This window comes from Hemitrygon akajei, chromosome 15, assembly GCF_048418815.1.
Source record: "Hemitrygon akajei chromosome 15, sHemAka1.3, whole genome shotgun sequence".
Lineage (NCBI taxonomy): Eukaryota > Metazoa > Chordata > Chondrichthyes > Myliobatiformes > Dasyatidae > Hemitrygon > Hemitrygon akajei.
In genome coordinates, this window is record NC_133138.1 from 3,863,437 (window position 1) to 3,887,838 (window position 24,402).

At 42.0% G+C, this 24,402-nt stretch overlaps 1 protein-coding gene across 6 annotated transcripts in view; it reads left to right on the plus strand.

Moving 5' to 3' along the window:
- The window catches only part of rnf130 (ring finger protein 130), a 234,810-nt gene that overhangs the window by 108,568 nt on the left and 101,840 nt on the right, over window positions 1-24,402 (plus strand). For all 6 annotated transcript variants that reach the window (XR_012101564.1, XM_073067066.1, XM_073067069.1 and 3 more), the window contains exons 3-4: window positions 14,092-14,163; window positions 24,286-24,368. Coding sequence is in view for 5 of the 6 variants with exons in the window: in XM_073067066.1 (XP_072923167.1) it covers window positions 14,092-14,163; window positions 24,286-24,368 (155 nt within the window). In the remaining variant the exon portion in view is untranslated. The remainder of the gene's footprint in view (window positions 1-14,091; window positions 14,164-24,285; window positions 24,369-24,402) is intronic.

The window sequence follows — 24,402 nt, forward strand, 5'->3', positions numbered from 1 at the left end:
GTTCTCAAACTTCTAAACATCAAAGTATGTATAAATCCCTGCTATATGAAATGTGTGTCCTTGATAAAGATGCTGAAATACCAGCTAATTATGGAGAAGCTGCAATATCATCTCTGAAAGAGGTTTAAGCTTTCTTCTTCCTCAGTAATAAGTGCCTTCAGAGATTATGTGGAGGATCGTGGATGCTGCATCCCCCAACATTTACGCCCATTACTGAGCTGTTCACAAGTTATTCCTATTAGTACTGCTGAGTGTGAGAGAGGATTCAGTAACATGAACTTAGAAATATAGAAGAAACATTGAAAACCTACAGCACAATAAAGCCCCTTCGGCCCACAAAGTTGTGCTGAACATGTACCTACCTTAGAAATTACTAGGCTTACCCATAGCCCTCTATTTTACTAAGCTCTATGTACCTATCTAAAAGTCTCTTAAAAGACCCTATCGTATCTGCCTTCACCACCGTTGCTGGCAGCCCATTCCTCGCACTCACCACTCTCTGAGTAAAAAGATTTACCCCTGACATCTCCTCTGTACCTACTCCCCAGCACCTTAAACCTGTGTCCTCTAGTGGCAACCATTTCAGCCCTGGGAAAAGACCTCTGACTATCCACATGATCAATGCCTCTCATCATCTTTGATACCTCTATCAGGTCACCTCTCATCCTCCATCGCTCCAAGGAGAAAAGGCTGAGTTCACTCAACCTGTTTTCTTAAGGCATGCTCCCCAATCCAGGCAACATCCTTGAAAATCACCTCTGCACCCTTTGTATGGCTTCCACATCCTTCCTGTAGTGAGGTGATCAGAACCAAGCACAGTACTCCGAATGGAGTCTGACCAGGGTCCTATATAGCTGCAACATTACCTCTTGGCTCTTAAATTCAATTCCACGATTAATGAAGGCCAGTACACCGTATGCCTTCTTAACCACAGCGTCAACCTGCGCAGCTGCTGTGTGCGTCCTATGGACCCAGACCCCAAGATCCCTCTGATCCTCCACATTGCCAAAAGTCTTACCATTAATACTATATTCTGCCATCATATTTGACCTACCAAAATTAACCATTTCACACTTATCTGGGTTGAACTCCATCTGCCATTTCTCAGCCCAGTTTTGTATCCTATCAATGTCCCGCTGTAACCTCTGACAGCCCTCCACACTATCCACAACACTTCCAACCTTTGTGTATTCAGCAAACTTACTAACCCACCCCTCCACTTCCTCATCCAGGTCATTTATAAAAATCATGAAGAGTAAGGGTCCCAGAACAGATCCCTGAGGCACTCCACTGGTCACTGACCTCTATGCAGAACATGACCCATTTACAACCACTCTTTGCCTTCTGTGAGCAAGCGAGTTCTGGATCCACAAAGCAATGTCCCCTTAGATCTCATGCCTCCTTACTTTCTCAATAAGCCTTGCATGAGGTACCTTATCAAATACCTTGCTGAAATCCATATACACTACATCTATTGCTCTTCCTTCATCAATGTGTTTAGTCAAATCCTCAAAAATTTCAGTCAGGCTCATAATGCACGTCCTGCCCTTTACAAAGCCATGCTGACTATTCCTAATCATACTGTACCTCTCCAAATGTTCATAAATCCTGTCTCTCAGGATCTTCTCCATCAACTTACCAACCACTGAAGTAAGACTCACTGGTCTATAATTTCCTGGGCTATCTCTACTCCCTTTCTTGAATAAAGGATCAACATCCGCAACCCTCCAATCCCCTGGAACCTTTCACATCTGCATTGATGTTTCAAAGAGTATCGCCAGAGGCTCAGCAATCTCCTTCCTCACCTCCCACAGTAGCCTGGAGTACATATCAATCGGTCCCAGTGACTTATCCAATTTGATGCTTTCCAAAAGCTCCAGCACATCCTCTTTCTTAATATCTACGTGCTCAAGCTTTTCAGTCTGCTGCAAGTCATCACTACAATCACCAAGAACCTTTTCCATAGTGAATACTGAAGTAAAGTATTCATTAAGTACCCCTGCTATTTCCTCCGGTTCCATACACAATTTCGCACTGTCACACTTGATAGGTCCTATTCTTTAATGTCTTATCCTGTTGCTCTTCACATACTTGTAGAATGCCTTGGAGTTTTCCTTAATCCTGCCCGCCAAGGCCTTCTCATGGCCCCTTCTGGCTCTCCTAATTTCCTTTTTAAGCTCCTTCCTGTTAGCCTTATAATCATCTAGATCCCTAACATTACCTAGCTCTCTGAACCTTTTGTAAGCTTTTCTTTTCATCTTGACTAGATTTATTACAGCCTTTGTTCACCACAGTTCCTATACCCTACCATAACTTCCCTGTCTCATTGGAACGTACCTATGCAGAACTCCACACAAATATCCCCTGAACATTTGCCACATTTCTTCCATAACTTTCCCTGAGAATATCTGTTCCCAATTTAAGCTTCCAATTTCCTGTCTAATAACCTCATAATTCCCCTTACTCCAATTAAACGCTTTTCTAACTTGTCTGTTCCTATCTTTCTCCAATTCTATTGTAAAGGAGATAGAATTATGATCACTATCTCCAAAATACTCTCCCACTGTGAGATCTGACACCTGACCAGGTTCATTTCCCAATACCAAATCAAGTACAGTCTCTCCTCATGTAGGCTTATCTACACATTGTGTCAAGAAACCTTCCTGAACACATCTAACAAACTCCACCCCATCTAAACCCCTTGCTCTAGGGAGATGTCAGTCGATATTTGGGAAATTATTGCGACAACTCTGTTATTATTACACCTTTCCAGGATCTGTTTCCCTATCTGCTCCTCGATATCCCTGTTACTATTGGGCAGCCTATAAAAAACACCCAGTAAAGTTATTGACCCCTTCCTGTTCCTAACCTCCACCACAGAGACTCCGTAGACAATCCCTCCATGACGTCCACCTTTTGTGCAGCCGTGACACTATCTCTGATCAACAGTGCCATGCCCCCACCTCTTTTGCCTCCCTCCCTGTCCTTTCTGAAACATCTAAAACCCGGCACTTGAGGTAACCATTCCTGTCCCTGAGCCATCCAAGTCTCTGTAATGGCCACCACATCTTAGCTCCAAGTACTGATCCATGCACTAAGCTCATCTGCTTTGTTCACAATACTCCTCGAGTTAAAATACTGTCCATCTGAGCACGTCCCTTCTCTATCACCTGACTATCCTCCCTCACACACTGTCTCCTAGCTTTCTCTATTTGTGAGCCAACCGCCTCTTCCCCTGTCTCTTCAGTTCGGTTCCCACACCCCAACAATTCTAGTTTAAACTCTCCCCCGTAGCCTTAGCAAACCTCTCCGCCAGGATATTGGTTCCCATGGGATTCAAGTGCAACCCGTCCTTTTTGTATCGGTCACACCTGCCCCAAAAGAGGTCCCAATGATCCAGAAATCTGAATCCCTGCCCCCTGCACCAATCCCTCAGCCACGCATTTATCCTCCACCTCATTCTATTCCTATTCTCACTGTCGCGTGGCACAAGCAGTAATCCTGAGATTACTACCTTTGTGGTCCTGCTTCTCAACTTCCTTCCTAACCCTCTAGTCTTTTTTTCAGGACCTCTTTCCTTTTCCTATCTATGTCGTTGGTAGCAATATGTGCAATGACCTCTAGCTGTTCTCCCTTCCACTGCAGGATATCTTGGACATGATCTGAAACATCCCAGACCTTGGCACCTGGGAGGCAAACTACCATCCGAGTTTCTTTCCTGCGTCCACAGAATCACATGTCTGACCCCCTAACTATGGAGTCCCCTATCACTACTGCCTTCCTCTTCCTTTCCCTACCCTTCTGAGCCACAGGGCCGGACTCTGTGCCAGAGACGTGGCCTCTGTTGCTTCTCCCATTTGCCCCCCCCCCCCCCCCCCCAGCAGTACTCAAACAAGAGTACTTATTGTCAAGGGGCACAGCCACAGGGGTACTCTCCAGTGCCTGACTCTTCCCCTTCCCTCTCCTGACTGTTACCCACTTGTCTGTCTCCCGTGGCCCCGGTGTGACCACCTGCCTATAACTCTTATCTCCCCCTCGCTCTCCCTGACCAGATGAAGGTCATCGAGCTGCATCTCCAGTTCCCTAACACAGTCCCTCAGGAGCTGCAGCTTGGCACACTGGGTGCAGATATGGCTGTCCAGGAGGCTGGGAGACTCCAAGACCTCCCACATCTGACACCGAGCACAGAAAACCGGCCTCGCGCACATACTACTTCCTTTCCGCAATTAACACAGGTAAACCTACCTCGCCTCGTTACCGCCTAAGCCCATTGAGCCAAAGCCCTATCACTCTGCCACCTCTTGCTCTGCTGGCCACTCCAAACACTGCCTGCTGGATATGGCTGTCTTTTTAAACTTTTCCCACTCTACTGGCTGACATCACACGCCTGCGCAGTCTTGCCTCTCTTTTACCGAGTAGTTAAAACTGCCTTCACTCCAGAAATCCTTAGCCGTTCACTCGCAGCCTTCTTGCTCCGAATTGGATGCCATTCTTTACAGCAGAGCCACACTACCCCCTCTGCCAACCTTCCTATCCCTCTCATACAACATGTAACCTTGGACATTCAGCTCCCAACTATGACCATTCTTCAGTCATTTGTCCAAGTCCTGCTGCAATCCCATTGCTTCGTCAGCACTACCTACCCCTCCACCTATCTTCATATCATTCACAAACTTTGATACAAAGCCATCAATTCCACTATCTAAATCACTGAGAAACAAAGTGAAAAGTAGCGGTCCCAATACTGACCCCTATGGAACACTACTATTCACCGGCAGCCTACCAGAAAAGGCCCCCTTTATTCCGACTCACTGCCTCCTGCCTGTCAGCCATCTCTCTGTCCATGCCAGTATATTTCTTGTTATGCAGTCTCATGTCAGGCACCTTATCAAATGCTTTCTGAAAGTCTAAGTAAGTGACATCCACTGTCTCTCCTTTGTCCACCCTGCTTGTTACTTCTTCAAAGAATTTAACAGATTTGTCAGGCAAGATTTCCCTCTACAGAACCATGCTGACTTTGACTTACTTTATCATTAGTCACCAAGTACCCTGAAACCTTGTCCTTAGTAATGGATTCCAACATTTTCCCAACCACTAAGGTTAGGCTGACTGGCCTATAATTTCCCCTCTTTTGTCTTCCTCTCTTCTTAAAGAGTGGAGGGACAGTTGCATCTGTATTGTTTTGTAACTGCAAAACATTAAAGTAATTGCAAGAAAAGAGAGGAGCCCGACAGAATGGTTCTTAGTTTTGTTTTTACTTTAAATGAGGAAGCAAACCTATAACCTATGCTATTTACATTCAATATAACCCACAATGCATTATGTAAATAACAAAGAATACTTAATCAAGCAATATATTTACAATATTACTCAAACCTTACTGAAATATTAAATACACAGCACCAACGACCTTATGGGAGAAAAAGAGAAACAAAGGATACAGAATTACTCTTTGATTTCATTTGCTCTTGCCTCTTTGGTACATACAGAGGTAACATGGAGATCTGGAAATAGTGCAGTTAAACATCGAACAGTAAAGCACATTAAGCACTGTTTGGCCTAAGTAAACATACTCCACAATCTAACTCTTCCTCATACTTACCTAAGATATTCTTAAATGGCCCTTATATGTCTGCCTCTGCCATCCACCCCTGGCAGTAATTCCAGGCACTCACCGTTCTCTGGGAGCTGTGAGACCTCCATTGGTCAGGGTTGACCATGGATGTTGCAGCCTAGCTGTCTAGATACACAAGCCTGAGTAGTACAATATGCAGAACAAGCTGTTGCCCTTGTAGCAAAAGCTCCCCCTCTCCACACATCTGATGAACCCAAAGGAATGGCAGAGGCTGATACAGTTTGGCACTAAAACATCGCAGGAGTTGCCAGTCAGCATTGAACTCAACATAGGACTGCCTTAGGGACTCCAGCTCTGGAAATTTCCCCTCGGGATTTACACCTGAAGCCTTCCCCATAAATGAGCACAGCAGCAAGCCAATGGAGGTTTGAGATTAGGATTTTCAAAGGTTCATTTTATTGTCAAAGTATGCATGTACGATACAACTGTAGATAGCTATGAAATACACACAAAAAGAAAAAGAAACAAAATTTGCAGAACCTAGTATTTCCCAAACCCTCTCCTGCAGAAAAAGTGACAATAACAGTCCCTGACCTCCTCACCTGCAGAAAAAAGACAGCAACAATAGCAACACACCTCTAACCCCTTCCCGCAGAAATAAAACTGACTTGCAAAAAACATCACCAACAGTAGCATCAGAAAAATGCTCCCCCTTCTGCCCCCTTCCCCACTCACACATAAAGAACTAACAGATCATCCACCTGCCACAAGAAAGAAAATGCTGAAAAACCTGAAGGAGACCAATATAAAATACAGCCCTTCTCCGTCATGAACCGTCAACTATGGTTGATGAGTCCCTTCTGCCCAAAGCGACTGGTTTTAAGGTGCCAGTAATCCACCTTTGCCCTTTCTCCCATCAGTAGGAACTATTATGCGGGGTTTAGTATTTAAGGCACGTATGAAGGCCAGGAGCTGGACTTGGTTGTCAGAGGCTATTTGAGATGCACACCATTGGGAGCATTTAATCCCTTTACCACCCCTGGCTATAATAACTATAAGAAACCACCATTCTCTGTATACAGTAAATTTAAAAAAATATCTGACATCCGCCCTATGCTTTCTTCCAATCATCTTACAGCTATGCCCCTGTATTGGTCATTTTTGCCCTGGATAAAAGACCCTGGCTGTCCACTCAATCTATGTCTCTTATCATCAAGTCACTTCTTATCCTCATTCAATGCACAGAGAAAAGCCGGAGCTCACTCAACCTATTCTCATAAGACATACTCTCTAATCCAGGCAAAATCCTGGTAAATCTCCTCTGCACCCTCCCTAATGCTTCCACATCCTATAAGGGAGGTGATCAGAAATTAACACAATATTCCAGGTGTGGTCTAACCAGGGTTTTATAGAATTGCAACATTACCTCATGGCTCTTGAACTCAATCCTCCAACACACCATACACCTGTTAACCATCCTGTCAACTTGCGTGGTGACTTTAAGGAATCTATGAACTTGGACTCTTCTTCCTCTAGACTGCTAAGAATACTGCCATTGACCTTGTGCTCCACCTTTAAGTTTGATCTTTGAAAGTTTGTCACGTTCACTGTAATCCTTTATTCACATAAATTTCAACAGCTGCAAGAGATTTTCTCCAAGCCCTATTTAGCCTTTAAATCTTATCTGGCAATGCAGAGGTAGGAAGGGGCGGGGGAGGATTTTCCCCCACAGAAAGCTGAAAAGCAACTCAGCAGTCTGTAACTGCTTATGATCCAAGAAATCTTCCCTGATAAACAATAACATATTTCCCAGCATGTTTTTAAAGAGAATTTTAAGAAGTTCAATTGTACCTAAAGACCAACTTTTCTGTCTTAAAAGCATAACATTCTAACTGACAAATTGTCACAACAGAATTTTGTAATTCAGATTCAGAATCAGGTTTACTATCACCTGCATGTGTCATGAAATTTGTAATGTAGCAACAACAGCTCTATGCAATACGTAATATAAAAGAAAAAAATAAATAAATGAATGAGTAGATCAATTACTTGTATTGAATAGATTAAAAATCATACAAAAACAGAAATAATATAGAAATAACATAGTAATAGGGGACTCGATAGTCAGGGGTTCAGACAGGCGATTCTGTGGAGGTGATTGGGAGTCCCGGATGGTAGTTTGCCTCCCTGGTGCCAGGGTCCAGGATGTTTCTGATCGCGTCCAAGATATCCTGAAGTGGGAGGGTGAGGAGCCAGAGGTTGTGGTACATGTAGGTACCAATGACATAGGTAGGAAAGGGGAAGAGGTCCTGAAACGAGAGTATAGGGAGTTAGGAAGGCAGTTAAGAAGAAGGACCGCAAAGGTAGTAATCTCGGGATTACTGCCTGTGCCACGCGACATTGAGAGTAGGAATGGAATTAGGTGGAGGATGAATGCGTGGTTGAGGGATTGGAGCAGGGGGCAGGGATTCAAGTTTCTGGATCATTGGGACCTCTTCTGGGGCAGGCGTGACCTGTTCAAGAAGGACGGGTTACACTTGAATCCTGGGGGGACCAATATCCTAGCGGGGAGGTTTGCTAGGGCTACAGGGCAGACTTTAAACTAGTAAGATGGGGGGGGCGGAAATCAATTTGAGGAAACTATGAGAGAGGAGGTTAGTTCACCAGTAGAGCAAGTAAGTAGACAGTGTGTGGGGGAGGAAAGGCAGGTGATGGAGAAGGGATGCGCTCAGCCCGAAGTTGTAGGGGAGAAGAAAGAAAAGGATAATAAATTTGAATGCATTGCTAGGGATGAAAAGAGAGGAGGAGGTGGAGAGTATCTTAAATGTATCTATTTTAATGCTAGGAGCATTGTAAGAAAGGTGGATGAGCTTAAAGTGTGGATTGATACCTGGAATTATGATGTTGTAGCTATTAGTGAAACATGGTTGCAGGAAGGGTGTGATTGGCAACTAAATATTCCTGGATTTAGTTGCTTCAGGTGTGATAGAGTAGGAGGGGCCAGAGGAGGAGGTGTTGCATTGCTTGTCCGAGAAAATGGCAGTGCTTTGGAAGGATAGATTAGAGAGCTCCTCTAGGGAGGCTATTTGGGTGGAATTGAGGAATGGGAAAGGTGTAGTAACACTGATAGGAGTGTATTATAGGCCACCTAATGGGGAGCGTGAGTTGGAAGAGCAAATGTGTAAGGAGATAGCAGATATTTGTAGTAAACACAAGGTGGTGATTGTGGGAGATTTTAATTTTCCACACATAGATTGGGAAGCTCATTCTGTAAAAGGGCTGGATGGTTTAGAGTTTGTGAAATGTGTGCAGGATAGTTTTTTGCAACAATACATAGAAGTACCGACTAGAGATGGGGCAGTATTGGATCTCCTGTTAGGGAATGCGATAGGTCAGCTGACAGATGTATGTGTTGTGGAGCACTTCAGGTCCAGTGATCACAATAGCATTAGCTTCAATATAATTATGGAGAAGGACAGGACTGGACCTAGAGTTGAGATTTTTGATTGGAGAAAGGCTAACTTTGAGGAGATGCGCAGGGATTTAGAGAGAGTGGATTGGGTCAAGTTGTTTTATGGGAAGGATGAAATAGAGAAATGGAGGTCATTTAAGGGTGAAATTATGAGGGTACAGAATCTTTATGTTCCTGTTCGGTTGAAAGGAAAGGTTAAAGGTTTGAAAGCGCCATGGTTTTCAAGGGATATTAGAAACTTGGTTCGAAAAAAGAGGGATGTCTACAATAGATATAGGCAGCATGGAGTAAAGGAATTGCTCGAGGAATATAAAGAATGTAAAAGGAAACTTAAGAAAGAGATTAGAAAAGCTAAAAGAAGTTACGAGTTTGGTTTGGCAAATAAGGTGGAAGTAAATCCGAAAGGCTTCTACAGTTATATTAAAAGCAAGAGGATAGTGAGGGATAAAATTGGTCCCTTAGAGAATCAGGGTGGTCAGCTATGTGTGGAGCCGAGGGAGATGGGAGAGATTTTGAACGATTTCTTCTCTTCGGTATTCACTAAGGAGAAGGATATTGAATGGTGTAAGGTGTGGGAAACAAGTAAGGAAGTTATGGAACCTATGACAATTAAAGAGGTGGAAGTACTGGCGCTTTTAAGAAATTTAAAAGTGGATAAATCTCCGGGTCCTGACCGGATATTCCCCAGGACCTTGAGGGAAGTTTGTGTAGAGATAGCAGGAGCTCTGACGGAGATCTTTCAGATGTCATTAGAAACGGGGATTGTGCCGGAGGATTGGCGTATTGCTCATGTGGTTCCATTGTTTAAAAAGGGTTCTAGAAGTAAGCCTGGCAATTATAGACCTGTCAGTTTGACATCAGTGGTGGGTAAATTAATGGAAAGTATTCTTAGAGATAGTATTTATAATTATCTGGATAGACAGGATCTGATTAGGAGTAGCCAGCATGGATTTGTGCATGGAAGGTCATGTTTGACAAACCTTATTGAATTTTTTGAAGTAGTTATGAGGAATGTTGACGAGGGTAAGGCAGTGGATGTAGTCTATATGGACTTCAGCAAGGCCTTTGACAAAGTTCCACATGGAAGGTTAGTTAAGAAGGTTCAGTCGTTAGGTATTAATGCTGGAGTAATAAAATGGATTCAACAGTGGCTAGATGGGAGATGCCAGAGAGTAGTGGTGGATAATTGTTTATCGGGATGGAGGCCGGTGACTAGCGGGGTGCCTCAGGGATCTGTTTTGGGCCCAATGTTGTTTGTAATATACATAAATGATCTGGATGATGGGGTGGTAAATTGGATTAGTAAGTATGCCGATGATACTAAGGTAGGAGGTGTTGTGGATAATGAGGTGGGTTTTCAAAGCTTGCAGGGAGATTTATGCCGGTTAGAAGAATGGGCTGAACGTTGGCAGATGGAGTTTAATGCTGAGAAGTGTGAGGTTCTACATTTTGGCAGGAATAATCCAAATAGAACATACAGGATAAATGGTAGGGCATTGAGGAATGCAGTGGAACAGAGAGATCTAGGAATAACAGTGCATAGTTCCCTGAAGGTGGAGTCTCATGTAGATAGGGTGGTGAAGAAGGCTTTTGGAACGCTGGCCTTTATAAATCAGAGCATTGAGTACAGAAGTTGGGATGTAATGTTAAAATTGTACAAGGCATTGGTAAGGCCAAATTTGGAATATTGTGTACAGTTCTGGTCACCGAATTATAGGAAAGATATCAATAAATTAGAGAGAGTGCAGAGACGATTTACTAGGATGTTACCTGGGTTTCAGCACTTAAGTTACAGAGAAAGGTTGAACAAGTTAGGTCTCTATTCATTGGAGCATAGAAGGTTGAGGGGGGATTTGATCGAGGTATTTAAAATGTTGAGAGGGATAGATAGAGTTGACGTGAATAGGCTGTTTCCATTGAGAGTAGGGGAGATTCAAACGAGAGGACATGATTTGAGAGTTAGGGGGCAAAAGTTTAAGGGAAACACGAGGGGGTATTTCTTTACTCAGAGAGTGATAGCTGTGTGGAATGAGCTTCCTGTAGAAGTAGTAGAGGCCAGTTCAGTTGTGTCATTTAAGGTAAAATTGGATAGGTATATGGACAGGAAAGGAGTGGAGGGTTATGGGCTGAGTGCGGGTAGGTGGGACTAGGTGAGATTAAGAGTTCGGCACGGACTAGGAGGGCCGGAATGGCCTGTTTCCGTGCTGTGATTGTTATATGGTTATATGGTTAATATATATTAAAAAAGTGAGGTAGTGCTCAAGGGTTCAATGTCCATTTAGGAGGGGAAGAAGCTGTTCCTGAATTGCTGAGTGTGTGCCTTCAGGCTTCTGTACCTCCTACCTGATGATAACAGTGAGAAGAGGGCATGCCCTGGGTGCTGGAGGTCCTTATAAGGGATCCTGTCTTTCTGAGACACCACTCCTTGAAGATGTCCTGGGTTTTTTGTAGGCTAGTTCCCAAGATGGAGCTGACTAGATTTACAACCCTCTGCAGCTTCTTTTGGTCCTGTGCAGCAACACCCCTCCCCCAACCATACAATGATGCAACCTGTCAGAATGCTCTCCTCGGTACATTTATAGAAGTTTTTGAGTGTATTTGTTGACATGCCAAATCTCTTCAGGCTCCTAACGAAGTATAGTTTTAGAAAGATATGTAATTTTGATGGAAAAGAATCACCCCATTGGGTTAAATTGTTATCACTCTTTTTAAAAGAAGAGTCAATGAACGTTATGGGCTGTAATTTTCCCAGTACAAAGTCAAAGAACAAAAAAAGCATACTTGCATTCTGTGTTGTAAATCCTATCATGTTCCTGTGTCATTATATCTTGTCTAAATGCTGTACACATTCACAGGATAATTGTAACTGAGGAAGGGTATTTGATCCTTCTTGCTTCATCCAGTCTTCTCATTACATCTTATTATATTGTGATTGATTCCGAAATTTATATCTGCATTTCTCAGAATTCATCATCTGTTTATTCCACACATTCATCAAACTAAATGAAAAATTTCTGATGCCAGAAATTTGTGGAGGAATGCTGTTTTGTTGAATGACAATTAAACTTGAACTTGAAAATTATCTATTGTTCAATTACACCCAATCCTATCCCCCCCCCCCGAGTTCTTATCAACAACTCAGCTTCTCACTTTGTATTCCTGTTTTAAAAATTATTTGTAGAGAGCTCTCTAAACTCTCAAACATTTAAGATAACATGTCCCAAGTTTCTCTAATCTTTCCTCATAAACTGGATTTGAACTGGTAAAATGTCTTGATTATTCTGAAAACTAACCAAAATGAATTTAGTGCTTAAAGTATCACACACAATACTGGAGGAACTCAGCAGGTCATGCAGCATCTTTGGAGAGTACCGATGAAGAGTCTCAGCCCAAAACGTCGATCATTAATTCCCCTTAAATGATGCTGCCTGACCTGCTGAGTTCCTCCAGCATTTTGTGTGTTGCTCTGAATTTCCAGCATCTGCAGAATCTCATGTTAATATAGTATTTACATTGCAACTTGGACAGATAATTGTGTGGGGAAAAGAGGTATCATCATATTTGTGTAAACGTCCAGCAAAGTAATGTAGAGTGCTGAAATACATGGTACTTTATCAAGTATTTGAGCACATTAACTGTGAATGTTCTAATATAAGATTTCAGAGGTTATTTGTTTGTAACTTTACACCTGATATCAGAGAATGATTCATTGTTGGATAATCATACTGAGCAAAACTGCACGGTGTGTTATGAAGAGTAAAGCAAAGAGTTAAGATTTTTCAGGTTAGAATAAATTCCTGCATAAAATCTCTGGTGTAACTAGGCTGTTTGTTATCTCTGCATGTGCAGTTACAGGATGCTGTATGTCCATAAGACATAGGGGCAGAATTTAGCCATTCAGCCCATCGAGTCTGCTCTGCCATTTCATCACGGCTGATTTATTATCACTCTCGCCCTCAGTCCCCTGCCTTCAACACTTTGTTCTCTCAACAGTGAATTTGGAAACACCATTCTGAATATTATTGTATTATTTTAAGGAACATTTGAATTATGTTCCCATCAGGGAATTGCATTGAAATTTGGTAAGATTTTAAATCGTTGATGTCATTTCCAGCACACAAGTGTAAAGGAGAACAAAATAGTTGTTACTCCGGATCCAATGCAGCACAAAAAACACAAAAAGATAAAGAACTCAATAAAAAAATACAATAAATATAAATAGACAAGGTAGCTTATATACCACAATTGTATGTCCATAAAGTGACACTAGGCACAGGAGTGTCTGTGACCTTAGTGGCATTTAAGATAGCAAAATATTTACAGAGTATTAAAAAAGTAGAATATGGGTTCCCTTTTAGTTCAGAAAGGAGGAGTATAGATAGTGTAAATGCAAGCAGGCTTTCTCCACTGAGGTTGGGTGAGACTAGAACTAGAAGGTATGGATTAAGAGTGAAAGGTGAAATGTTTAAGGTGAACCTGAGCCGGAACCTCTTCACTCAGAGGGTGGTGAGAGTGTGGAATGAGCTGCCAGCGGAAGTGATGGGGATTTGATTGTGATATTTAAGAGAAATTTTGATAAGTACATGGATGAGAGGGGTATGGATGGCTATGGTCCAGGTGCAGGTTGATGGAGCAAGTTCAGTACAGACTAGATGGGCCAAATGGCCTGTTTCTAAGATTCTATACCTCTACAAGTCTTTAACTAGTGAAGCATTTCTCAACTAAGTAGTCATCTGCTTCTAGCAGAGGGTCACAGATGTCCTTGACAGTTTCTGGCTGCCTAAACCAGAGGCTGGTAGGTTGGAGGACCTGTAGCACCATCCTGATTAAGATTCTCTAATTTAGCTTAGCACTGTCTAAAATGTAGATCCTTGGAATTGAGTGTTGATTCTGCTGCCCCAATTGAATGATTAAATTAATCATTTTCTTTTAAGATAAAATCAGATATATTTATCAAAAATCTGTTATATGTTTTTAGCCTTGCAGTTTTATTTTCAAATTAAACATGGTATTAATGTTAATTTTCTTTCTTTCACAAATCTAGCGTCATTTGGGAGATGTTGCCAACAAAGCCATCAAGAAGTTAACCACAAGGACAGTTAAAAGGGGAGATAAGGTAAGTGATGATAATTGATACTCGATATCCATGGCTGAATTGTGTTTATCAGTTCTGCTGAAGTAAACCAAGGCTTGGTACTTGGAACAACACACACAAAATGCTGGTGGAACACAGCAGGCTAAGCAGCATCTATAAGGAGAAGCACTGTCGACGTTTCAGGCTAAGACCCTTCATCAGTCTCGGCCCGAAACGTCGACAGTGCTTCTCCTTATAGGTGCTGCCTGGCCTGCTGTGTTCCACCAGCATTTTGTGTCTGTTGTTTGAATTTCCAGCATCTGCAGATTTCCTCGTGCTTGGTACTTGGGTTTGCTATGTACGGGTATATCTGCAATTCTGGTTCATACAAGAGGAAACCGAGTGCTAATGATTGCATAAGATAAAATTTGGGAAGAAGCATTTAAATTAAAACATTACAGCATGGTACAGGCCCTTCAGCCGATGATGTTGTGTCAACCTTTTAACCTACTCGAATATCAATCAAACCCTTCCCTCCTACATAACCCTCCATTTTTCCTTCATACATGAGCCACTTGGGGAATGAAAGGGTTAAAGTATGAGGAGCATTTGATAGCTTTGCAGTTTAGAAGTGGGGGAGGGGTGGGGTGTCTCATTGAAACCTATCGAATATTGAAAGGTCTAGATAAAGTGGATGTGGAGAGGATGTTTCCTGTAATGGGAGAGTCTAGGACCAGTAACCACACTCTTAGAATAGAGGGATGTCCAGTCAGAACAGAGATTAGGAGCAATTTCATTAGCCAGAGTGCAGTGAGTCTTTGGAATTACTTACCTCAGATGGCTGAGGAGACCAAGTCATTGGGTATATTTAAAGTGGAATGATAGTTTTGTGATTAGATAGGGTATCAAAGGTTACAGGGAGAAGTCAGGAGAATGGGATTGAGAGGGATAATAAATAAGACTTGATGGGCTGAATGGACTAATTCTGCTCCTATGTCTTATCTTATGGTCTTATCTAAGATTCTTTAAAACATGATAGGCCGAAGAGCCTACACTGTGCTGTAATGTTCTGTGTTGGGGACTTACAACATACTTCCGTGAACAACCCCATTTATTAAAACTGAATTATGAAAACTTTAAACTGTCATACTTGTGCAGACGTTTTGTTTCTTGGCATTGCAAAGGAAAAAATAATATTGTTTTGTCCAGATGGTATTTGTTCTACTGGAAACAGTCAAGCATTGTTAAAAGGCACTTCAGCTGTTCTTTCAAGAGTCCAGATTGTTTAATGTAATTTCCTGTATACATGTGTAAAGAAGAACAAAATAATTGTTATTCCGGATCCGATGCAGCACAATAAAGAACATACACAATAAGAACACAATAATAATAATAAACAGGAAATATAATTACATAAGATAACTTAGACACATTGATTGTATATTCATAAAGTGATGCTAGACACAGGAGTGTCTGTACATAAGGTGACTCTGACAGGAAATGATAAAATGGTGGTGGTTGGGGGTGTGGGGTTGTGGATGAAGGTGTTGTTCAGCCATACTGCTTGGGGAAAGTAACTGTTTTTGAGTCTGGTGGTCCTGACGTGGATGCTGTGTAGCTACATGTTCTTGATGGTGGGTAGGCTGGTGCCAGTAATGCATTGCGCAGTTTCAACTACCCATTATAGAGCCTTCCTATCCACTGCGGTACAGTTTCCATACCAAGCAGTGATGCAACTTGTCAGAATGCTCTCTACTGTGCAGCTGTTGAATTACACAAGTATAGATGCAAATAGTCCAGCTCTCTTCAACCTCCTCAGAAAGTAGAGGCATTGGTGAGCTTTCCGCATTGTATAGGATATTTTCTGGGATCACGAGAGGTTGTGCCAGAGGTGCAATCCCAGGAGTTTGAAACTTACGTCAGTGTTACAAGTTTAAATTTAGCATAGAGGTCTTAGTATCCACAGAATAGGCACTTCTGCTACTAATAAGGAGCATTCTAGAACAGCCTCATTTATAGTCACATTTTGTTGGTGTAAAAAGTGTTACAATCTGCATTGCAGTACTTAAGTACTGCATTACCAGATGTGGTCTTAAATCAGGACTCCAGATGTTAGTTTGGTTGGATGGTAGCAACCCTATCGCACAGAGAAGGGAGATTCCTGTAATGAATGGCCAACTTTCCCAAACCAGCGCTATTGAAATTACCTCATTACTGTTTGCCTCAAACTCATTGCACTTCAGAAGAATCAATTAAGTCAATGCTTTGTAACTTTAAAGAGATGTGATGAAGCTGTGTGTAAATGTGAGTAAATGCCAGCTCAGTCTGTCCCTGAGAAAACACACCACACTTTGGTAATGCAGAATGGTGGTTTTCTGCCACATCTGACAATGACAGGGAGTCTGTGCAGGAGAGTTTTTAAAAAGTAGAAAAGCTGTTGCACTGGGGTATTTCCACTCTCTTGACCTCAGGAGGTCTGGGTCTAGTAGTAGTCATCAGAAATGGGGTTTCTTTTGGTTTCAATGGATGACCATGACTCCTCCTGTGCTTCATCATCCCCTTTGCTCTCCACAAAGCATTGCAGAACTGCCTTCCTGGCCTTTGAATCTCACTGTAGATCTTACCCATCCGTCATCATGGACCCCCATCACCCAGGCCATCCTCTCATTTCGCTTCTGCCATCAGACAGGAGGTACAGGAGCCTCAGGACTTACACCACCAGGTTCAGGAACAGTTATTACCCCTCAACAATCAAGCTTCTGGACCAGAAGGGATAACTTCACCCACCTCAACTTTGAACAGATCATTGAACACAACCTTTGGTCTGACTGTCTAGTACTCTACAGCTTATATTCACAGTTTTATTTTATTCATTTATTATTTGTTTATTTGTATATTTGCACAGTTTGTTTTCTTTTGCACATTAGTTGCTTATCAGTCCATGTTTGTGTGTAGCTTTTCATTAATTCTATTGTATTTTATATTCTACAGTGAATGCCTGTAAAAAAATGAATCTTAAGGTTGTATGTGGTAACATACATACTTTAATAATAAATTTACTTTGAACTTTGAAGCAATAAAGTACTTCTGAAGTGTTTTAATGGAGGAAACGTGGTAGGCAGTTTGCAGAGCTAGACCACTTAAATAGTAATAAATCTCCAAATAATATATTTCAGGCATTGACTGAGTAGAAGAAAATGGTACTGTAGATACTAACTCTATTTCAAATAGTGTCATTCAAACTTTCATACCCCTCTGCAAGGTCGGACCATAAAGACATTGGAGCAGAATTGGGCTATTCAGCCCATCAAATCTGTTGCACCATTCCATCATGGCTGATTTAATATCTCTCTCAACACCATTCACCTGCCTTTTCCCCATAACATTTAACACTCTCTCAAATCAAGAACCTGTCAGCCTCCACTTTATATATACCAAACAACTTGGCCTCCACAGCCATCTATGGCAAACAATTCCACAGATTCACCACCTTCTGGCTAAAGAAATTCCTTCTCATCTGTTCTAAATGGATGTCCCTCTGTTCTGAGGCTGTGCCCTCTGGTCCTGGTCTGTCTCCTCCCTTTTACCCCCTTCCTCATCCTCTCCCTCGTTGCCCCACCCTCATGCTTCTATGGTTTCCATAATCAAGTTTATTATTGCTGACTTAGAACCATAGAACACTACAGCACAGTACAGGCCCTTCAGCCCTCCAGCCCTCCATGTTGTGCCGACCCATATAATCCTTTAAAAAAAGTACTAAACCAACACTACCCCATAATCCTCCATTTTCCTTTTATCCATGTGCCTGTCCAAGAGGCTCTCAAATACCTCTAATGTTTTAGCCTCCACCACCATCCCTGGCAAGTCATTCCAGGCACTCACAACCCTCTGTGTAAAAAACTTACCCCTGATGTCTCCCCTAAACTTCCCTCCCTTAATTTTGTACATATGCCCTCTGATGTTTGCTATTGATGCCCTGGGAAACAGGTACTGACTATCCACCCTATCTATGCCTCTTGTAATCTTGTAGACCTCTATCAAGTCCCCTCTCATTCTTCTATGCTCTAAAGAGAAAAGTCCCAGCTCTGCTAACCTTGCTTCATATGACTTGTTCTCCAAACCAGGCAACATCCTGGTAAATCTCCTCTACACCCTCTCCATAGCTTCCACATCCTTCCTATATTGAGGTGACCAGAATTGAACACAATACTCTTTAAGTGTGGTCTCACCAGAGATTTGTAGAGTTGCAACATGACCTCTCTACTCTTGAACTCAATCCCCCTGTTAATGAAGCCTAGCATCCCATAGGCCTTCTTAACTACCCTATCAACCTTTGCAGCGACCTTGAGGGATGTATGGATTTGAACCCCAAGGTCCCTTTGTTCATCCACACTCTTAAGTAACTGACCATTAATCCTGTACTCAGACTTCTGGTTTGTCCTTCCAAAACACATCACCTCACACTTGTCCAGATTGAACTGCCATTTTTCTGCCCAATTCTGCAGCCTGTCTATATCCTCTTGTAACCTTCGACAACCTACAGCTCCATCCACAACTCCTCCAATCTTTGTGTCATCCGCAAACTTACTCACCCATCCTTCCACCTCTGCATCCAGGTCATTTATAAAAATCACAAAGGCAGGGGTCCCAGGACAGAGCCCTGTGGCACTCCACTAGTCACCAACCTCCAGGCAGAATACTTGCCTTCCACAACTACCCTCTGCTTTCTTCCTTTAAGCCAATTTTTTATCCAAACAGCCAAGGTTCCACTTATCATGACTTTCTGGATGAGTCTCATGAGGGACCTTGTCAAATGCTATGCTAAAGTCCATGTAGACCATATCCACTGCCCTACCCTCATCAATTTCTTTTGTTACCTCTTCAAAAAACTCAATCAGGCTCGTGAGGCACGATCTTCCCTTCACAAAGCTATGTTGACTATCCATGAGTAGACTGTACTTCTCCAAAATCTCGTAGATCCTATCCTTAAGAATCCTTTCCAGTAGTTTGCATACCACTGACGTAAAACTCACCGGTCTATAGTTCCCAGGTTTTTCCCTATTACCTTTTTTAAACAAGGGAACTACATTTGCCATTTTCCAGTCCTCCGGCACTTCCCCTGCAGCCAAAGAGGATTCAAAGATCATAGCTAATGCTCCAGCGATCTCTTCTCTCAATTCCCACAACAACCTGGGGTGTATCATATCCGGCCCTGGGGATTTATCAATCTTAATGTTTTTAAGAAGATCCAGCACTTCTTCCTTTATCTCCACATTGTCCAGCACACAGGCCTGCTCTACTTCAACCTCATCCTGATCAAGATCCTTTTCACTTGTGAATACTGAAGCAAAGTATTCAGTTAGGACCTCTCCATCCTCCTCCGCTTCCAGGCACATGTTGCCCTCTTTATCCGATAGCGGTCCCACCTTCGTTCTCGTCATCCTCCTATTCTTCAAGTACGCATAGAATGCCTTGGGGTTCTCCTTAATCCTACATGCCAAGGCCTTCTCATACCCCCTTTGAGTTCTCCCAAGTCCTTTCTTTAGCTCCTTCCTGGCTACCCTATATTTCTCATAAGCCCCTTCTACTTCCTGCTTCTTATATCTAACATCTGCTTCCTTTTTCCTCTTGACAAGTTGCCTCACATGTTTTGTTAGCCACGGCTCCCTTTTCCTACCAGTTTTTCCCTTGCCTCAGTGGGACAAACCTATCCTGAACTCAGCCCAAGTGGTCCCTAAACTTCTCCCATATTACTTCTGTGCTTTCCCCTTTGAACATCTGTTTCCAATTTACTCTCGCTAGTTCCTTCCTCGTCCCTTCAAAGTTTGTCAGACTTAAGAGACCATTAGACAGAGGAGCAGAATTAGGCCATTCAGACCATCAAGTCTGTTCTACCATTCCATCACAGGTGATTTATTATCTCTCTCAACCCCATTCTCCTGCCTTCTCCCCATAACCTTTAATGCCCTGACTAATCAAGAACCCATCAACCTCCACTATAAATATACCCAATGTCTTGTCTTCCATGACAGAGCCTAGTTTCACATTTCATCTGCAGATTATACAGTGTTGTGTCACCTGTATTCTGTGCTTCTTTCTGGAGTAGTACATAACCCATGACTTTCTGACTTGTGTTTATGCTGCGACACAAGGCTAACGTAATTTGTGGTATTCTTCATCTGTTTGCAAACATCATTGCACTTCACAACATTTTGTTGGAACTTGGAACTGTGGTTAAGTGCTAGAAAGTGACCAGAACAGCATTTCTACACTCGAAATATTGCAAAGGTACATTTGTTTCTTTCACATAATGATGCTGAAAGACTAATTCACACCTTTAAATCCAATAGACTAGATTACTACAATGTACTTTTTACTGGCCTTACAAAACAGTATTTACAAACTTCAGTTTATTCAGAACACCACTGCTAATCTTTTAACCAAAACCAGGATGAGGGAAGATATCAGTCCCATACTAGCTACCCTGCATTGGCTTCCTTTATCTTTTAGAAGTTCTCTTACTTGATTTTAAAGCTCCTTATGGTCTGGGACCGGAGTACATTACAGAATGTTTTCATTTTATAATCCTACTTGAGCTCTTAGGTCTCCTTCTGCTTGTTTCTTAAATCTCCCTCAAAAGATGGTCCGGTCAGCTTTTTTGAACTACACTCCAAAACTGTGGAATTCAATATCCAAAACTAAAAGGGATACACACTTTAAACACCAGCTCAAAACCTATTTAATCTTGTTTTTCATTTTTTTATTTTCACATTTGCACTGTATCCCATTGTAAAACACTTTGAGTTGCATTATCTGTATGAAAAGTGCTCTATCAATAGTTATCATTACAGCTTACAAAATGTTTATAATTTGTGCATGGTGAGTGTTTGAATCCTTTGAATGAGAGTGATTCACTTATCCAGTGAAATCATAAATTGATAAGGAATCAGTGCAAGATGAATAACCAACTACGATTTTCCTTTATATTCACTTGTGTTCTCCTGGTTTGTTTTTCAAGCCCTTGATCTATCTCACAACAAAATAGCTACAAATTTCTGGTAGCAGGCCGTATATCAGTGGAAATAATTCTCTTTTGTTTGTATTGGAACTGTTGATGATTTGAGAAGAGGTAGGGTTCCAGCCCTAAACAATAAACAAGTCCATTTTGACGCATTGAAAAGCATAGTTGGGGACTTCAACCAGGCTTGGTTGAAGTGAACCCTGCCCAATTTACTGAAATGCAGTCTGGGCATGGAATGGTAGCATTCCATATATTAGTACAACATTGGTCTAGTGTTTTGGGACCTCTGATGCTACAGGTTATATGCTGATGCTAATTGTATTATGTTTCATGGATTTACTGAGTATGGCTGCAAGAAAATGAATCTCAGGATTATATATGGTGACATTTATGTACTTCGATAATAAGTTTACTTTGAACTTTAATCCTGATCGTGCATTACCTCACTCTTGTCCAGATTAAATTCCATCTGCTACTGCTGCACCCAGCTATCTGTCCCGCATAACCTTCCTCGCTATTTATGACTCCATCAATCTTCATCTCAGCAAACTTACTCATCAAACCACCTACATTCTCATCCAAGACATGCACTACAAACAACAAAGGTGAGAGAAATGCTCCCTGGGGTACAACACTTGTTACAAGCTTCCAGTCTGATCAGCACCATTCCAATACAACCATTTGCCTCCATCCACCAAGGCAACTTCAGTCTCAGTTCACTTCTCACTGTATGGTCTCCTCTACAAATCAAATTCAGATTGAGTAACCTCTTCACAAAGGCATCCCTGAGCTTTCAGTTGACTGTCATGTTAATTCTCCTTTCTACATTCACTGTGACACGGTACAGTGCCAGCAACCGGGATTCAATTCCCACCACTATCTTTAAAGAGTTTATACATTCTTCCCCACAACCATATTGGTTTCCTCTGGTGCTCCAGTTTCCTCCCACATCTCAAAGATGTACAGTTTAGGGTTAGTAAGTCATGCTGTGTTGACACCAGAAGTGTGGCGACGCTTGCAGGCTGCACAAAACACATCCTTAAGCTGTTTGTTGACACAAAGCAATGCATTTTTACTGGGCAACACACACAAAATGCTGGAGAACTCAGCAGGCCAGGCAGCATCTATGGAAAAAAAGTGCGGTCAGCGTTTTAGAAAGGGTTTCGGCCTAAAACATCAACTGTACGTTTTTCCATTGATGTTGCCTGGCCTGCTGAGTTCCTCCAGCATTTTGTGTGTGTTACTCAGATTTCCAGAATCTGCAGATTTTCTCTTGTTTGACTGTAACTGTAACTGGCTGTTACAATATTTTGATGTACATGTGACAAATAAAGCTAATCTTTCTTCAGTGGCTCTCTTCATATGGAAGGGAAAAAAACAGCCAATGTTTCAAAGTCCAAATTTCAAGGCAAATTTATTATCAAAGTACATACATGTCATTTACGACTCCAAGATTCATTTTCTTGTGGGTCTACACAATTTCATAATAGAATAACCATAATAGAATCAATGAAAGACCGCATCAGCTTGGACATTCAGTCAGTGTGCAAGACATCCAACTGCAAATACAGAAAGAAATAATAATAATAAATAAAAGTCTGCACACAACAGGATGGACAAACAACCAATGTGCAAGACACAACAAATTGTGCAAATACAAAAGAAAAAAAGAAATAGTAGTAATAAATAAAAAAGTAATCAATATCAAGAAAATAAGATGAAGAGTCCTTGAAAACGAGTCCATAGATTGTGGGAAAATTTCAGGGTTGGGGTGAATGAAATTATCCTCTTTGGTTCAAGGGCCTGATAGTTGAGGGGTAATAACTGTTCCTGGACCTGGTGGTTTGGGTCCTGAGGCTCCTGTACCTTTTTCCTGATGGCAGCATCAGGAAGAGAGCATGACCTAGATGGTGGAGGGATGTGATGATCGATCCTGCTCAATTGTAGGAAGCTTTACCACTGATGGTCTGGGCCATATCCACTACTTTTTGTAGGAATCAGGTTTATCATCACTGACGTATGTTGTGAAATTTGTTGTTTTGCTGTTTTAGTACAGTGCAATACACAAAAATTAAAATTACAATAACATAAATAAATAGTACAAAAGGAGAGCAAAATAGTGAGCTACATACCATGCAGAAAACTGATGGCGGAGGGGAAGAAGCTGTTCCTGAATGTGGAGTGTATGTCTTCAGGCTCTTGTACCTCTTCCCTGATGGTAGTAATGAGAAGAGGGCATATGCTGGTTGGTGAATGTCCTTAATGAAGTCCACAATCAATTGAGAAGTCAAGTTCTGCTGAAGCATGTACTGTAAATGGCAGAGACTTTCGAAGCATTGATGTACAGTGGGACTTTGAGATGCAAGCCATTGTGTCCTATATGTAGTAACATATAGGGCACTGGCATTTTTGCAGTTTGAACTGAAGTCTGGAAGGTGCAGGACAGATGCATCTATGGGCCAAATCTAGGTAGTAGGGTCCAGGTCAGAGTGTGAGGAATGAGCCAATGTTTGGCCATTGCTGCAGCAGACTTGGAGGAAGTTCAATGAGACAGAGCTCGGGCCCGAGAGCAAGGAAAGACCCAAGATTTCATTGATTTAATGGCCCAACTGAATTGCAAAATTAGAGCACAAGCCAAAATTGAGGCTGCAGGGCTTGGACCCAAGAGTTTATTGAAGTGGCAGGGCCTGGGACCAAGAGCAAGGAACAACCTGAGGTTTGGATGTTTTAAGCATTCGGCCAGATTGAAAAGGTCAGGGTGTCAAGGCCGGAGGAGAGGGACAGGCTGATTTAGCTCGCTGCTCCACGAGGTTTACTCATCTCTGCACTGATGGCACATAATGAGGGCAAATGAGATTAGGCATCAGAGCCAGCATAGAAAAGATGGACCAAAAGGCCTTTTCCTGTGCTGTACAATATCTTTTAAGCCATAACAATAAAGCACAAACTATTAATTTACAATTGTCATCACTCACACCGATAAATGTGCAAGCTGGGCTTACTGACAGGGGTTCTGGCAGGAATTTTAATGTTTTATTGTGGTGTATCATTATGTAGATGAAAATTATTGCAAGAAAAAATTCTGTTAGAATCCTCCTTTCTAAATATGTGTTAACTGAATTATATCTTACTGCATTTTTCAGGAAACAGATCCAGAATTCGATCACTGTGCAGTCTGTATCGAGGGATACAAATCTAACGATGTGGTCAGAATTCTGCCATGCAAGTAAGCCTCTTTACCTTGTTTTAATATATAGTGC